The sequence below is a fragment of the Lepus europaeus genome, chromosome 13 (assembly GCF_033115175.1).
Source record: "Lepus europaeus isolate LE1 chromosome 13, mLepTim1.pri, whole genome shotgun sequence".
Taxonomy (NCBI): domain Eukaryota; kingdom Metazoa; phylum Chordata; class Mammalia; order Lagomorpha; family Leporidae; genus Lepus; species Lepus europaeus.
In genome coordinates, this window is record NC_084839.1 from 17639655 (window position 1) to 17657445 (window position 17791).

Below are 17791 nucleotides of genomic sequence, written 5' to 3' on the forward strand. Positions count from 1 at the left end.
AGAGGAGGGGGAGGGATGGGGGGAGGGAATATCATTGTGTCCTTAGAATTCTGTCTACAAACCACATTGACTCTGTTAAAAACTAATTACAATTTTTTTTAAAAATCGCTTTCAAAAGCTCATGGCAAATACACATAATGAAAAATCTATGTATGGCTTTCAGCTTTTTTTTTTTTTAAGCACCACAATAAACTTACCTTTTAAATCATTTTCCACAGGCTTTTTGAAGTATCCTTATACCATCAACTCTGCTGGATCTCTGGCTATCTGCACTTCCAAAGTCTCTCTCTCTCTCTCTCTGTTGTCTCAGAATCTCAGATGGTACGGATACCCAAATCCATGGATGCTGAAGTGACCCATATGAATTGACATGGTTCTTACGTGTAACTTATGCACATCTTCCGGTACGTGAAGGCACTTCAAGAAATGTTGAAATCTATGCATAGGAAGGGTCCTCAGAAGGTTCTTGGAAAATGCACGGATTTCGATTTTTTGGGTACCAAAATGAGCTTCTCTTTTAGTTCCATTTTCCATGAAGTCTTTGCAGCAGCTTTGTGCGTGCAGTCATCTGGGTGACGTCTCACACCTGATACAAGTGTTCTCCCCATTGCCGGAGGGCGGGAAAGGCTCACTGGGCTGGGTCAGGCCTGACGCTGACTTGAAAGGGCCACGCAGCAGGTCCTGGTGCAGCCACCAGTGCCTCTGCCTCTTGGGCCTCTTGGGCCTCTTGGGCCTTAGGATCTGGGGGACTCCTGGATCCTAGAACAAAGACGCCTGAGCACGCGGCACCTAGTGACCATGCAGCAGAAATGGCCGTGAGGACAGAGGTCCCACCAGGACCACCACCTGCTGCCCAGCAATTGTCCACGGGTGGATGGAGGAAGGGCCAGGCCCGGCTCTGGGCAGGATCTGGGCTGGGGGCACAGGCAAGCTGGCGGTCCTGAAACCCCTCCCACCACCTCTCTGGGGCACGCCCACCGTGGAGGGGAGGGTGGACCAGCAGGGAAGAGGAGGCCAAGCTGCAGCACACAGGTGCTCAGTTGCTGCGGGGCAGGACTTTCACCCATTCTTTCTCTCCCCCAGAAAGCTCCTGCTCTTTGGCCCTGTGCCCTCCTGGAGCTTCTCCATACAGGAGACCCGGAAGAAGCTCCTGGCTTCAATCTGACCCAACCCTGTCTACTGTGGCCATCTGAGGGGTGAACCAACCAGCAGATGGAAGATCTCTGTGTGCATCTTTCCCTCTCTCTCTGTAACCCTGCCTTTCAAATAAATAAATACAGCTTTAAAAAGATAAACAGGACAAACCTTGACTCCACGGGCCCCTTCCTCTACTGCCTCTCTTGCTTCTCCCCTTCACAGCCAAACCTAAAAGCATTGCCACTGACTCTATCTCCCCTGTGCCCCTCTCTCGCACCAGGCTGCCGCCCCAACCCTCCCGCCCAGTGGCCCAGCCTCCGCACCAGGGTGACGCCTCCCTGGCCTGCAACCCCACCACCACCCCCCTGCTGCAGGCCACCCTTGCCTCCTGCACGGTCTCTGCCACAGCCTCCCAGCTTACCTCCCTGTAACGGCTCTTGCTCCTTGGGCTCACCCTGCACGCCACAGCCGGGAAGGTTCCTGGGAGCAGGGATCTCAGCTTTTCACGGGCCGGGTTAGGGACCTAGGGCTGCTGCAACCAAGGACCACAGTCCGGAGGGCTCCAACAACAAAACTCCTTTTCCCACAGCACTGAAGCTGGACGTGGAGGCTCCAGGCGTCAGCAGGTTTGGTTTCCCCTAAGGGCACCCTCATTGTCTTGTGTCCTTACAACCTGTGTTTTCCCAGTATCTCAGCTGCTTCTTGCAAGAACACTGGTCCTCACTTAATTGCCCCCTTAAAGCCCCTTTGCCAAATACAGTCACACTGGGGATTAGGGCTCCAGCATACACATTTTGGGGGTACACAGGCTAGTCCACAACACATGTCTACAGACTCCCATTGCTCTCAGCACAGAACAAAATCTTTCCCACGTCCAGGAGCCTCTGCGTGATCGGGCCCTTGCGTCTTCTCCGGCTCATCTCACCAGCTTGCTCCACTCCTCTGTGGGTGTCTTAGTTCCTCAAACATTCAGGCCTCCTTCCTGTCTGGGTCCTGGGGCCATGCTGTTTCTTCTACCTGAAATGTTCCTTCTGGTCACTCTCTCACTCGCTTTGTCTGCCTAGTGCCTTCTTGTTGCTCCAAATGTAGCCAACATAGGGAGGCAGAGGCCTAGTGGTTAAGATGCTGATGAAGATGTCTGTGTCTAACATAGGTGTACCTGTGACCCATACTCAGCCCTGGGTCCTGACTCCAGCTTCCTGCGAGTGTGGACCCTGGGAGAAAGTGGTGATGGTTCAAGTAATTGGGACCCAGCCCCCTACTGGACTGTGTTCCTGGCTCCTGGTTTCACCGTGGCCAAGTCTTGGCTGTTGTGGGCATTTGGAGAGTGAAGCAGAAAATAGGCGCATTCTCTCTGATTCTATCTGTCTCTCTGTCTCTCAAATAAATAAATTAAAATTAAAATTAGCTCATATATCTTTCTCTTGAAGTTTGACATGACCTCAACATCAGGTTAGAGCCCCCACTTTTTTCTCTGTGAATGCCTTGCCTCTTCACATCATGGTGACTAAACCTTAACTGTAGAATTCGTTTTTGATGCTTCTCTCCTTTCCACAGAATGAAAGCCCCATTAGAGTGGGGAGCACTCTTGTTTTGGTCACTACTCTATCCCCAGCACCTAGCACAATGCACTGTCCATACACACTAGACACTTAAAATAGAGTTACAGAAAGAATTCACAAGAGTTGAAAGTAGATTCCTTCTTGGACTTTGTTAGTCATCAATAATTAAGAAATCCACCCCTCTGTGAACCACCTCCTAGCCAAGGAAGCCAGGCTCAAGGGAAAGGTATTACCTCAAACTTGCATGGGAGACTCCAGCTAAAACCTCAACAGAGACCAGAGTGGACTTGCCCAGCCAAAAGGCCATGGAAAGGGAGGTGTTCTCCCAGAATGGGAGGGTTTTCCTAGGTTGTCCTAGGACAAGGTGCCTGTAGCCCCTCAGGAGGAAACCTGGAAGCCATGGGTGGGGCTACACACAGGTGCTCTCCTGGCTGGCCAAGGTGACAGCACGGTCTTCTTCCTTGTCAGTGGGGCATGTGTGCACCTGTGTTCATGGGAGGGCTTGTGCAAGCAGGGGTTGCAGGCCCCCACACAGGAACAAAAGCTGTCACTCACTCTGCACCAGGCACTGCTCTGGTCATGTGACAGGTGGTGGCTCCTCTAACTGCAGTGACCCGGCGAGGGAGACACTCTTCATGCCCCGACTTACACAGGGGACTTGGAATGAATCTATGCATTGCTGCTTATAATTCGCATTTCCCATGAACTCTTGATGATCTCTCAAGATGAGAAACTGAGGCACAGGGAGATGATACCCTTGCCATGCAGCTGGTGTTGGTGCGTGGGTGAGGTCAAGTTGAGCCATCATTCAGGCTCAGTGCAGCCACTGTGGCCACATGCCTGCCAGGAAAGCAGGTGGAGGGCAGCCCAGGCAGTGTCTCTCAAACTTTAAAGTCCAGATGAATCACCTGGACATCATGTTAAAATCCAGATTCTGATTCTCCAGGGCCTGGGCTGGGTAGGAGTCTGAGATCCTTTATTTCTAACAAGCGTCCAAGAAATGCCAATGTTCTGGCCCGTGGGCCACACTTTGAGTAGTAAGAGCTCAGGGCCCCACTGAACCCCTCCTGGATAGTTGAACTGTGGTAGGAAGAGAGCAGGAGTAGGGCCTGGCCCAGGGGGCACCAGATGTTGACCCCACCTCCTAGATGGGTCCAGGTCCAGCTGTGGCAGTGCCACCTCATCACCCACTTGGTAAGCCAGGAGGAGCGCAGCACACACACATTCATAGCCCTTGCTAGGTCTGGGCATGGAGGACTTCCCAGGGCAAGGGGCAGTGTGCCTGGCAACCACAGCTGCACGAGGCCTCTGAGGCTGCCTGGGAAGTAGAAGCCCACCTCGCTGAGTCCGCACATACATCCCCTCCTTCTGCCTGGCTCCACCTGCATGCCAGAGGGGCCGCTGCACCTGAAGCCTGCTTCCCTTCTCCCCTCTTGGAGCTATGCCCCCCACACCAATGAAAGGAAACACGATGTCACTTCTCCTTAGCACTTACAATGGAATCGCATGTTTACATTTGGAAAATTCATGGATCGCCTGCTGATCTCCATTTAAACTGCTTACCTTCCTCACTGCTTATTCATAGAAAGGTAGGCCCACGCCTGGTGTTTAGGACCTTCAACTTTGAGATGACTCCCACCACACTGGTAAGAGAGGCTTGCTGTACCCACACTGTACCAGTAACATGGCTTATGCCAGGCACCTGCTTTTCTCTGGGGCTCTGGGATTCGGGTGTAAGATGGGCAGAGGGTGCTTGTATAGTCAGCCTCTGAATTAGGCAGTGTTCCCAGAGAATGTGTGTGTGTGTGTGTGTGAGATGTATACAAAGGACGAGGGAGAGAGGAGAGAGGGAGAGAAACACATTTATTTTAAGTGTCTGGCAGGTTCAAAATCAGTGGGGTGGATGGGCAGGCTATAATTCAAGTAGGAGCTGATGCTGCGGTTTTTGGCCATACAGGGCAGCAGGCCGGAAGCTAGAGCAAGGGTTCTATGCCATAGCGCCTCTTCTTAGGGGAATCTCTTTGTTCCATTCGCATTATGGAGGGAAATTTGCTTTATTCTGAGAGTACTGATTTATTTATTTATTCATTTTTAGATTTATTTTATTCTTTATTTGAAAGTCAGAGTTACACAGAGAAGGAGAGGCAGAGAGAGAGAGAGAGAGAGAGAGAGAGGTTTTCCATCCAGTGGTTCACTACTCCCCAACTGGCTGCAATGGCCGGATCTGCACCGATCCAACAGGGGCCCAAGGACATGGGCCATCCTCTACTGCGTTCCCAGGCCATAGCAGAGAGCTGGATCAGAAGTGGGGCAGCTGGGACTCGAACAGGCACTCATATGGGATGCCGGCACTGCAGGCGGTGGCTTTACCCGTTACACCACAGCGCCAGCCCCAAAGAGTACTGATTTAAATTCACATCTAAAAAGAAATATCTTCCCAGCCACATGGAGGCTGATGGTTGAGCGAACAACTGAGCACACAGCCTCGCCAAGCGGACACGAGACTCACCAACACAGCGCCCCGTAGGAATTCCAGGCACCGCATCTCTGATGCGCTTCCCTGATTGGTGACGTTTCCCGTGTGTTGTCACAGCTCGTTGCTGGGGGAATGCAGCGTGCCCTGTGTGACCACCGGGAGAGGACCCGCGATGAGAACAATTTCCCCAGGACTTGATTTCCCCCCGATTTCGCCCAGGGTGTCTCTTCCCCTTTGTCGGTTCTGCTTTGAGTCATTTTGCTGCAGGAAATCACAGGTCTGAGGACACCTGTCCCCAGGTCCCGTGAGACCTCGTAGCAGATCATCGAATCTAGGGGCGGTCTTGACTCCGGGCTCAGCCTCAGAGCTCTGGTTCGGTCCTGCCCAGCCTGCCTGCTTCCGGAAACGGCTTCTCCTCACCTTACTCTCCGCATTCCCACCCTACTGAGCCACCATTTACCTGAATATGCTCTACTGTCTCGTGCTTTCGTATCTAGAATGGCTTTCTCTTTCTATAACCAGCTTCCAGGTATCAGCCAAGACTTAGCTGGTTTGGTCATCCAGGACTATGGGACAAACCATTCCCAAAACACAGTGGCTTAAAAAGTCACTATTTCTCAGGATTCTGCGGGTTGACTCAGACAGTTCTTCTCCCTCCCACGAGGCTGGCTGGGCATTTAGGTGGGCGGTTCAAATGGCCTCACCACACAGCTGGCAGTGGTGGCGGCCTCTAGCTGGTAGCTGAGTTGAGGATGTTGGCCGCTGGCCTACTTCTCTTCCAGGTTGAGTTTCCTGGAAGCATAGCATTCCAAAGGGGCGAGCCTCGATGCACAGGTGTTTGCAAAGCTACAGCTTGCACCACTCATGCTGATGTCCCGCTGATGTAGGCCAGCCCCATGACCAAGCTCAGAGTCGCCGAGGGAAGGGATTGTCCAAGGAGAGGAATGCTGGAGGAATAGCTCTTAGGGACCACCAAAGTGCTCTATGTAGTTCAAGTCTTTTCAGACCTCCTCAGGCCTTTCCCTGTGCCCACCCATCTCAGCGCTTGCCATGCTAGGTTGAAAGAGTCGGCTTAATCTCTAGGAGTGCTGTACCGTATTGCCACCTCTGTGAATGGACAGGAGTTTCTCTGATGGCAGTAGCCATATAATTCCCTCTTGGATTCCATTCCCAGCCCGGAGTAGTTTTGAAAAACGAGTGATGAAATGAGAGCAGAACCACCTCCGTTGTATTTTCCAGGTTCAAGGCCTATCACTTCCCCAGGGAGTTCAACGGCTGTGAGATGCCCAGATACTACGTCTCTGAGCTCCGTACAGCATGGTAGCTAGGTCCTACAGCTAGGTCCCTGGCATACAAGAAATATCTAACAAACACCAGTGGAATAAAAAAAAATGAGTGAATGAAAGAGTGAGTGACTTGTCTAGGTAGATCACTGAGGTTTCCAAGCTATAAATGTGTCCACTTCTTTCTTAAACACACATTGGATAAGCTAAGTGGAAACCACACAACTCCAAGTCCCCTGGTGAAGCCGTACGAGATCTTCAGTGCTCTCCTTTCTGAACGAGGACCCTCGGGGAGAAGAGCTTCCCCCTGAGCTGTATCTCACAGCGCTGTGTGTCTCGAGCGGAAGCCCGGGGCGTTCCCCCAGGTTCCCTGTTCTGGGCCGGGGCTGCTGACACAGGCTCTGACTCCTGCTATACATAGCTGCAGCCATGTCCGTGGTGACACTGCAGTGTGGGAACCCAGTGTGCATTCAACTCCTCCCTGTTGCAAAATTCTGACTTCATAAGGGAACACAAGAAGTGAATCACCTCTGTTTAAATACTTTGGTTAGATCATTTGCTGTCAGCACTGCACAAGGGGAAGAGAGAAGCAAATCTGCTGTTCCCGGTGCCCCCTGGAACGGCGTTAGAGTGAAGATTCCCCACCCAGCTGGGAGATGAACACATTCCTACTTAAGACCGCATCCCTCCAGCTTAAGCAACACCAACAAGCAGCTTACTGAATAACAGCATGAAACAAAAAAGGATTTTGTTTTGTTCTATAGTAAGTGTTTCCCCCTTCCTTTATGAAAGGACTGATAGTATCGTTTTTTGTCAAGTGAGCTCCCTCTGAAACCATTCGGAATGGAATTCCTGTAGTTCACGGACCGGTTCCGCTGGCCAAACCCGGCCTGCGCTGCCTGTGCATTTTCCAAGCAATCCAACAGCTGACTTTTCAATCCCGAGCTCCCACAGCTTATGCATGGCATGCTCTCTGGTTCCCGCAATTGCTTGCTGATGTCTTAGCCGCGATTGTGCCGCGTGTAGGACCCACGTGGACATCTGCGTTTCCAGTCTCTAAATTCTACTTCTCCTTTCACCCGCGGGGAGACCAGGCCCTTGAAGGGCGACTAGCTCAGGGCTGCAGAGCTAGGAAGTGGGAAGCTTAAAAAGGCTCCCTGCATCCGCACGGCGATTTCCGTAGCTTCTGCTAAACTGATAAGTACATGTGCAAGTTTTGGCATATGCCAGCGCGGCGGCAGGCAGTCGAGGGGGTGGATTTTGTAACGACAGTGCTTACATAACACAGGCTCTTGTAACCTTCCTGTGCCTCAGCACACGAGAAGCCTCACTCTGCTGTCACCAGGCCAACCTCATGCATGGAGGGAGGGACGTTTTTTACTTCTGCCTTTCTCTGCTTCTCCCTTCCCATCAGATGCCTTTGGCCAGAACCTTTTTCTACATAAAGTCCACACAGTGAATGGTTCAGATGGGGCAAGTGGGGTTCTCTGTCTTCTGAAACACTCCTTGTTACTTGAGATCTTGCTCAAACGTCCCCCTGGTGTGAAGACGTCTCTTCTGGTCATCACGCACTTGCCACATCGTATACTGTGGGGCTGAGGGTGCATTGCCTGCGTGTTCGCCCTGTGCCTCACTTCCCTTTCTCTACTCTCTCCCTTCAATTCCCATGCACCTATTGAACTGGGGGAGGGGAGGGCTGAGGCTCATGTGAGGGTCCCTGAGCACAGCTTGCACTCACCACTTTTCCACCCAAATTGGACAAGGACTGGGTGTGGATTCTCTTTTTCAGAAAGGGAATAGGTCATCCTGTGTAGGGGCGAAGGAAAAGTTCCTCTTTTACTCTGCAAAGGTTTGCTGCAATGAACTGACAAGAGACAGAGGAGCAGGAGAAAAGGCATCTCCTTTAGTTAAAGAGCGCTGGGGGGCTGCAGGGCGAGGGAGCGCTGATAACCCGGGAGGCGTAGACACTCGGGTGCCTTTCTTCATCGGTCAGAGGGAGAGGATGCAGGTGATCGAGGAAGAAGACAGGGCTAGATTTTGATTCTCTTTTGAAAAGGAAAACAGGTCACCAGGCCAAAAGAGCCACCTCGTCTGGATTAAGTGGCAAGGCAGACATCAGCCTGTGCGTGTGTGAGAGGGGCCGAGGCAAAGGGAACAAACAAAAACCCAAAACCCAAAACACTCCAAGTTGATGGGATTGAATGATGGGAGAAACCTAGAGGCACGCCTTGGAAGCAGGCCAGCATTCACACACATGAATACCTTTCCAGTAGGTCCCAGCTCTGCCCTGGGGACACCTGGGGGCTGTTGTCCAATAACAGTGCATCAAAAAAGCCCCAGGGGGAATTTCACGAATTCCGAGCCTGGAAAGCCCTCTTTCCAGCCATATCCCAGGTGGGGGATGGGCACGTCCGAATGCAGACTGGACTCTGGGTCCTTTGCTGAGATGCCCACCTGGCCTGCCGGGGGTGCTCTGTTCATTAAAGCTCACTAGCCTGCTCCTGCCCATCTCCATCTCTCATGGGAAATTCGCTTCTTACCGGAAGACAAAGACCTGTGACCCAGCGTCTCCAGTAGCATCCGCGTACTGAGTGTCACCTGGGGTCGGAATGCAGGCTGGCAGATGTGAGGAGGGAGAGATGGCAAGGACCGAGCAGCCACTGGATTGGAGAGCTACGCCTGGGAGAGGGCAAGAGGCTCCCAACTGTCCCAAACCTCAGAGCTTGTTTGAGTTCTGAACCCCTGGAAACTCGGTGGTGAGTTGGGATTCCAGAGCTCACACAAGCTGGGACTTGCGGTGTTTGAAGGAGAGGCCAGAGAGCCATCTGAACCTGTGGACATTTCACAGCAGTGTTGTCCAATAGAAATATGTCAGCTACATTCACACGTCTACATTTCCTGGTTGTCACATGAGAAAACGCACAAAGGTGGGGCGAACATGTGGCCTGGTGGTTAGGGTGTCAGCAAAGGGGACCTGAGTGTCTGGGTCCACACCAGGCTCCACTGGCCCTGCTCCCCACTTCAGCTTCCTGCGAATGTGCAGCCAGGAAGGCAGCCGGTAATGGTTCAAGTGACCAGGTCCCTGTCACCCACATGGGAGACCTGGATGATGCTGGCTCCCAGCTTGAGCTCAACCTACACTGGGCTGACTATTGTGGGAATTTAAAGGAAGAAATCACTATCGTGGAACTCACTCTCTCTCTCAAATAAACAAATAAATATTTCAGGGGACCAGTGCTGTGGCGTAGTGGGTAAAGCTACTGCCTGCAGGGCTAGCATCCCATATGGGCACTGGTTCAAGACCTAGGTGCTCCACTTCTGATCCAGCTCTCTGCTATGGCCTGGGAAAGCAGTGGAGGATGGCCCAAGTCCTTGAGTCCCTGCACCCAGTAGGAGACCTGGAAGAAGCTTCTGGCTCCTGGTTTCAGATCAGCCCAGCTCCAGCCAAGGCAGCCATTTGGGGAGTGAACCAGTGAATGGAAGACCTCTTTCTCTCTTTGCCTCCACCTCTCTGTAACTTCATCTTTTAAATAAATTAATAATAAAAATCTTTAAAAAAAAGTTTTTTAAAAAGATTAATTATCCAAATATACCTAACACACTAAATATCATGTATTTAAAAATATATTAATTACATATGAAGTATTACCATTTCAACAGGTAAATCATATTAAAATTATTAATGAACTATTTGACAGATTTTTCCATCTAGGTCTTCAAAATCTACTATTTCCAGTCAACAGCACATCTCCATTCAGTTATTCTTTTTTCATTGAGAACAATCTGCATTTAGATTGCATAAAATTTCTGGTTGAAAAGACAGCTTCACGCATCCAGGTTCTTTCAAATGTAACAAAGGGTTTTGTGACATTGAACTGAACACCAGTTTCTAAATTTCATTTCAATGAAATAAGGTTAGAACCTCGGTTCTCCAGTGGCACGGGCACGTGCTCAGTAGCTACTGTAATGACGGGGCAGTTTCAGAGGGGGCTGGAGCTGCCCCATCGCCCACTGCCTGTTCCCCTTGCCTGGCCCTGGGCTGAGAGAGAGAAGTCACAACGGAGGTCAAGGTGCTCGTTCCTAAGCTGGACAGTCTAGCTGGGGTTCTCCTGTGGGCCCAGCCTTCTTAGTCCTGGGGCACACTGGGGCACAGGCTAGGGCACTTGAATAATGCTCTATGCTTTACCTACTGCTGCTTACAATAGTTGGAGCCCGGAAGGCGGGCTGAGTTACTCCGCTGGGTAAGTTACAGCTGCAAGGGCTCCAGATGGACTGGACACGCCTGTCTCTGTTCTCCCATGGCAAGCGGAACAGCTAGTGCTAGAAGAACATTTCCATTTGTAAAGTCATCGCATAGAGACGGAAGGCTGACAATTTTCCCCAAGACTTTCAGCTACTTCTTAAATTGAAAAAAAAAAAAAAAAAATGTAAAACTCAAGTGGCCGTCAGGGGTGTTTACTGCATTGCTTGGTCCCAGAAAATATTCACTGATAAATTAATTATTATTACTTTGATTTTTATAAAGATGTATTTATTTGTTGGAAAGGTAGAGTTGCACAGAAAGAGGAAGATCTTTCTTCCACTGGTTCACTTCCCCGATGGCCTCACTGGCTGGGGCTGGGCCAGAAGTCTGGAATCCCATTGGGGTTGGACTTGAACTATACTCACATGGGATGCAGGTGTGACAGCTGAACCCACTGCACAGCAAGGTTGGCCCCTGTTACTTCTGCTGCAACATAATGTCAAACAATGGCTTTTTTTAACTGGGGGAAAATGTGGATAATTTTTGTAATTAAAGTTGTTTTACATTTCTGTACATTATAGTTGGGGGGAAAAGAAGTCCACTGGTTTGTACATTAGCAGGACTGCATAACTGTTATATCTTTCTACTCACTTTTTTTGGAAGTCACTACTTAACTAGGAAAGAATTTTTGTTAAAGTGCATGTGAGGCCAGCGCTGTGGCTCAACAGGCTAATCCTCCGCCTAGCGGCGCCAGCACGCCGGGTTCTAGTCCCGGTCGGGGCGCCGGATTCTGTCCTGGTTGCTCCTCTTCTAGGCCAGCTCTCTGCTGTGGCCCGGGAGTGCAGTGGAGGATGGCCCAAGTGCTTGGGCCCTGCACCCGCATGGGAGACCAGGAGAAGCACCTGGCTCCTGGCTTCGGATCAGCGAGGTGCGCTGGCCGCAAAGGCCACAGGGGGGTGAACCAACGGAAAAAGGAAGACCTTTCTCTCTGTATCTGTCTCTCACTGTCCACTCTGCCTGTCAAAAAAAAAGTGCATGTGAAAAAAGTTCGATGTCTATAAATATATATATAATGCAAAAATTCAAAATAATCTACTTGTAAAACATTTTTAGAGTTTTATACCCGGTGAAAGATTTTAAGATAAAAATGTTTATAAAGTGCATTCTTTTTGACTAAAGGTTTTTAAATGATGTTTATTATTTTAACTTTTTATTTCAGAACAGTTTTAAAGATTTTTTTTAAAAATAGTTTTTTAAAAGAAACAAGCCGCCAAGGTTGCCACCAGGTGGCACTAAAATCTAATGAAAATTCAAATCTCCAATCTAGCCTTTGAGGAGGGGAGTTGATTTACAGGAGATACTGGGCCAAAAAGAAAAGAAAAAGAAAAGGAAAAAGACCACGTGAATTAGAATAAGTATTGGGAATATATTAATATCGTCTTCTGTCTGAAAGACAATTTCCCTCTCTTGCTGGGATGGGTATGTGATCGTCACACCCTGACTATATGTTAAAGTTAGTTTGAACTACATGTTACCCTTGCCTTTCAGTGGAAACTGCTGATGGGGGGCGAGGGAGGAGACTGCAGGGTGCCTCACTCCTTCGGCCAAGTCTGGTCTGTGAGGGGAACAGTCTGGAAAGCAGCCATCTCTGAAGAGCCAGTTAAGGATCCTGTACAAAAACCAAGAAGAATGAAGAGAAGTTGCTGGGGATGGATGCTCCGCTGTGTTTCCTTTGGCACATGTGCCAACTGCATACTTTTAGAATTTATTGTGATTCCGAGACTCAAGATTGGAACAACTCCTATGTCTGGAAATCAGGAAATCAGTGAATTTAACCCCTCTTCCTGATTCTTTGTACTTGAGGTTTTTTTTTTTTTTATCTTTGTTTTATATTTTCCTAATATTTGAAGTTAAAGGACATAGCCAAGATTCCCAAGCTATATTAAGACTAAGGAAAGCAATGTTAACAATACAGCTATAAAAAGTTTTGACTAAAAGAAGAAAAATCTGTGTAGATAAGATTTTCCTAATAGCCTAACTTAAAAAAAAAAAAAAAAAGTTTCCAGACTGGAGTCTTATACCAAAGATCAAAACAACCTATTTATTTCCTGACCAATCAGTTCCTTAGGTGTAAAAAACAAGGCAAGGGGCCAGCGCTGTGGGTAGTGGGTAAAGCTGCCACCTGCAGTGCCGGCATTCCATACGGGCGCCAGTTCGAATCCTGGCTGCTCCACTTCCGATCCAGCTCTCTGCTATGGCCTGGGAACACAGTAGAAGCTAGCCCAAGTCCTGGGGCTCCTGCACCCCCATAGGAGACCCGGAAGAAGCTCCTGGCTCCTGGCTTTGGATCAGCCCAGCGCTGGCCATTGCAGCCATTTGGGGAGTGAACCAGTGGATGCAAAACCTCTCTCTCTTTCTCTACTTCTGCCTCTCTGTAACTCTGCCTTTCAAACAAATAAGTAAATCTTTAAAAAAAAAAAAAGACAAAATTCCTCTCTCTGACAACAACAACAACAACAAAAATAATCTGGGTGCTGTAGTGGAGCTGGTGTGGGGAACATGCAGCCCTTCTGACGGTTGAACCAATGTGGGCCAGGATGGGCCCTAGAGGGTAACAGCCACTAGGTTGACCTGTGAGTGGTACTGAAACCACAGGCTCCTCTCAGCTGCCTGCGTGGGTTCGCTTGGGTGACTGTTAGAGCAGATCTGGAGTTGAGGTAAGAGCCCCCCAGGAAATCCCCACTGAGCTGAACATTCCGGTGGATCCTCCAGTCACCTGCTGGCTGGGTCCGGAAGACGCTGGGATAGGACAAATTCTGGCGCCCCACCAGACAGTCCAGGGGCAGACAGACATCGGGGCAGTGAGCTCACCGTGATGGGCAGGTCTCCCTTCCGTGACGACTGGCACCCCATTTCTTCAGCCATTGGAGCTGCTTACTTGGACCACTCTAGCGCTCCGCGCCGCCTGTGTCGGGAGGGTCCCTCCATCCCGGGCCGCCGCACCAAGCCCTTGGGTTCCCACTTCCCGCAGGAGGGCCTCCCGGACACCCCTGGCCACCTCTTGTGTCCTCTGCAGTGGGTGGACTCGGGTTTCCAGACCAGAGGTGAGGGCCACGTCCCGCAGGGTCCCCGGGGCAGCTGCCTGCAGCCCTGCGGGTCTGGGGTGATGGACCCCCAGCGCGCGCTCACCGCACCTGCGAGCCCTGGGCCCCTGCCGCACCGTCGCCGGCTCAGTGGGGTTTACGGGGCCGGGTTCTATTGCACTCTTCGTTCGGACACGGCTCTGCCTTAACAAACGGATACGGAAGAACCACGCAGAGTTTCGGCCAAGTACCCCGGCCTGCCCCTTCCCATCCATCGTCCCAGCGCTCGCCCACTCGCTCTCCTTTCCCCCACCTTCGCCCGGTGACCCGAGCTGGGGGGTCCTGAAAGAGGAGGGCAGGGGCTTGCAAGGGCCGGGAGGCTCGGCCCAGGCCCACCCAGGTTCCAGTGGCCGCCTCACGCCAGGGGCTCAATCCCAGGGCGAGGCCGCGCTGGGAGGCCCGAGCACAGAGGGGCCGGCTCCAAAAGGGCGAAGAAGAAACCTTTCTGTTTGGAAACAAAAGTGCGTGTGTGCCCGTGCGTGTGCGTGTGTGTGTGTGCGTGTGGTTGTTTACTTACAAACAGAACCACGTTACGGGAGCCGCCCCTCCCCCGCCCCGGCTCCGACCACCCGCGGGGGGCTGGCCAGAAAGCCCCGCGATTCTGCTCTAGGAGGAGGCGTCGACCCCCCACCCCAAAGTGGCGCCCCGTCTCGGAACCCGCGGGCCCAGACCCCGCGGGCTCTAGGCGGCCAGCCCTCGGGCCACGGCGAAGGCGGGGACCGGGGCCGCCCCGGCCCCGCAGCGCCGGCGGCCGCGCAGACTCCACGGTCGCCGCCTCTCCCAGCCCCGCGGCCAGGGCCGTCAATCAAGCCCGCGCGGCCCCGCCTTCGGGCTGCAGCGGGCGGCCAATCAGAGCCGAGCTCCGCAGCGATGAGCTCAGCCGGCTCGCTTCCTATTGGGCGGCTATATTAAGAAAGTGGCCGGACTCTTTAAATAGCAGGCGCTAGGGCCGCAGCCCGCATCTGCCGCCGCAGTCTGGCTGGAGTCGTCGGCGCCCCCGGTACGCGCGGCCCGGGACCCGGGAGGGGGAGCGGGGCCGACCGCAGCCCGAGCCCTTGCGGCGCACAAAGCCGCCGACCCCGGCCCGGGGCGTGAGCCGCGGCCGCCGTCCGCGAGCAGCGCGGCGCGCCCTATGCCCCCGCGCCCCCGCCGCGGCAGCCCGAGCGCCCGGAGAGAACGCGCCACCGCGGGGCCTGGGTGCAGCTAGCGACCCTCGCCCCCCAGCGCGCCGCCGGAGGTGAGCCGTGAGCGCAGCGAGCGGGACGGCAGCGAGGCGCTCGCGGGCCCCCTCCTGCTGCCCGGGCCCGGCCGGCTCATGGCGGCCATCCGCAAGAAGCTGGTGGTGGTGGGCGACGGCGCGTGCGGCAAGACGTGCCTGCTGATCGTGTTCAGCAAGGACGAGTTCCCCGAGGTGTACGTGCCCACCGTCTTCGAGAACTATGTGGCCGACATCGAGGTGGACGGCAAGCAGGTGGAGCTGGCGCTGTGGGACACGGCGGGCCAGGAGGACTACGACCGCCTGCGGCCGCTCTCCTACCCGGACACCGACGTCATCCTCATGTGCTTCTCGGTGGACAGCCCGGACTCGCTGGAGAACATCCCCGAGAAGTGGGTGCCGGAGGTGAAACACTTTTGCCCCAACGTGCCCATCATCCTGGTGGCCAACAAGAAGGACCTGCGCAGCGACGAGCACGTCCGCACAGAGCTGGCGCGCATGAAGCAGGAGCCGGTGCGCACGGACGACGGCCGCGCCATGGCCGTGCGCATCCAAGCCTACGACTACCTCGAGTGCTCCGCCAAGACCAAGGAGGGCGTGCGCGAGGTCTTCGAGACGGCCACGCGCGCCGCGCTCCAGAAGCGCTACGGCTCGCAGAACGGCTGCATCAACTGCTGCAAGGTGCTATGAGGCCGCGCCCGCCCGCCTGGCCCCCGCCGGCGCGGCGCCCCCTCCCGGGCCGGGCCCCCAGCCAGCCGGGGGGAGGGGAGGCCCACGCCCCTGCAAGGACCCCACCAGACTGCCTGGCGTCTGCGGGCGGCTCTGGCTCTCGCGCCGAGCATCGCGTGGGCACCGGGCGCCCCCTTCCCAGTGTCTGCGTGCGTCCAGCTGTGTGGCACAGGCCCGGGCGCCCCGCTGAGTGCCAAGGGTCCCCTGGACATCCTGTTCTGAGGAGCAGAGCCTCAGAGTGTGTGACTGCGTGCGTGTACGTTCGACTGCCCCCTCGTCCCCATTGTCACACCACCCCCGCCTTGGGTCCCCCCGGGGTGGGGGTGGGGGCCGGGGGCGAGCTTGGCGGCGGAGAGCGGCCGCGCCCCATCAGATGTTAGCCCGTAACCCGCGAGCGCCTGCTATCCCTTGTTTGTAACATAGACCCCGGGAACTGCGGGAGGGAGGGCTGGGGAGGAGGAGGGGGGGTGTTCTATAAATACAGATATAATTTTATTTTCGGAGGTAAGATGGTGTTATTTAATGGTCGTGGTGGGTGGAGTGACCAGGGCGGTAGAACAGCTCTGGCCCCGGGCTGGGTCAGGCGCCCATCCAAGCATGACCAGGACTTGGCCATCTTTCTGAGCCCTGGGGAAGACATTTGCAACTGACTTGGGGCTGAAGGGACACAGCTTTTAGAAGCAGCAGGTGCTGCCAGCCCCCAGCGAACCTCTCTCCAGCAGGAGGAGGGGCGTGTGCTGGGGGCTTGTTGTTGCCATAAGCGAACTCCGTGCCTGACAAGTGAAAACTGTTCAGTCCAAGAAACGGATGTTATTTGATTTATTTAAAAGCTGAAACTTGTTTTTTTTTTTTTTTGGAAAGAATTCTTTGCACAGTTGTTTCATTGTTTGACACTTAATGCACTTGTCATTTGCATAAGGCAGTAGCATTCTGTATGCTGTAACCTCATCTACTTCGGATTTTTTTTTTTTTTTTGAATGATGACTTTGAAAACAAGGAAAAGAAAAAGAATTCACTAAATTTTTCCTTGGTTTTCTCGAGAAAAGTGGCACCACTGTTTTGAGATTTTATTTGTGCAGGTCATGCACACCGTTTTGATAAGGGACAGTGACCCGTGTTGGAGCCTATTGAGAACTTTTTTGTTTTCCCTGCAAGGCAGCCTCTGCAGCTATGTGAAGTTTTCTCTGCGTCTCTGTACAGAGAATAAACCTGCCCGTTTCTCCCCTCCCCCTTCCTGCCCAGTGGTACTTCTACTAAACTGTTGTCTTGTTTTTTTATTTTTCCAATAAACTGACAAATGACAAAGTGGTGAGCTTATGATGTTTACATAAAAGTTCTATAAGCTGTGTATACAGTTTTTTATGTAAAATATTAAAAGACTATGATGATGACATTTATAAAATGGCTCTTGTGGTTTAATGCTCTATACCAAGGTATCCTTGTGCGTGTGGGACAAGGGGAGAGACCCTTGGCAGCTCTACTTACAGTGACTGTCATAGCGGAGGGTGAAGGTCTGGTGGGCTCTGGGGGTTGGGTCATCAAGGGAGACCAGGTTGTTGGCTGTCACAGCCCCAGAGGAAGAGGAGCAGCTCACTCAGATGGCCTGGAGCAAAAACTTCGGCGAGGCCAAAGGTCTTGGTTTTGTCTCTGTCTTAAAACCACTGTGACTATTGGGGACTTGGCTTCTTTTAGACTTGCGAAGTTGTCACTTGTGCATTTTCAGTTTAGGTAACATTTCTGGGGGTGGTTACCAGGGTTCCTTCCCATCCTCCAGGGGCTGCACACCACCCTGTACAGTTGGAGTTTGCTCTTCTTGGGGCTGGAGCTCCTGGGGCAGCTGGGGAGAGTTCTCTTCCGATGGAACTGTCCTGGGAAGGTGCCGCGATGAGAAGCCTACCATTCTCTGAGAAGGGCCGGCTTGCAGAGCGCTGGATGTGGTGGTGGGCGGTGGGAGTTATTTAAAGTTGGAGCAGCTCCGCTGTGAGAACCAATTAGGATGAGC

The 17791-nt window shown here is 52.8% G+C and overlaps 1 protein-coding gene across 1 annotated transcript; it reads left to right on the forward strand.

Moving 5' to 3' along the window:
• The first annotated feature begins 14823 nt into the window (after nt 1–14823).
• On the forward strand, nt 14824–17182 carry RHOB (ras homolog family member B). Its single transcript, XM_062209019.1, has one exon. The coding sequence runs from the start codon at nt 15160–15162 to the stop codon at nt 15748–15750; it is 591 nt and encodes a 196-aa protein (XP_062065003.1). The 5' UTR covers nt 14824–15159; the 3' UTR covers nt 15751–17182.
• The last annotated feature ends 609 nt before the right edge of the window (nt 17183–17791 follow it).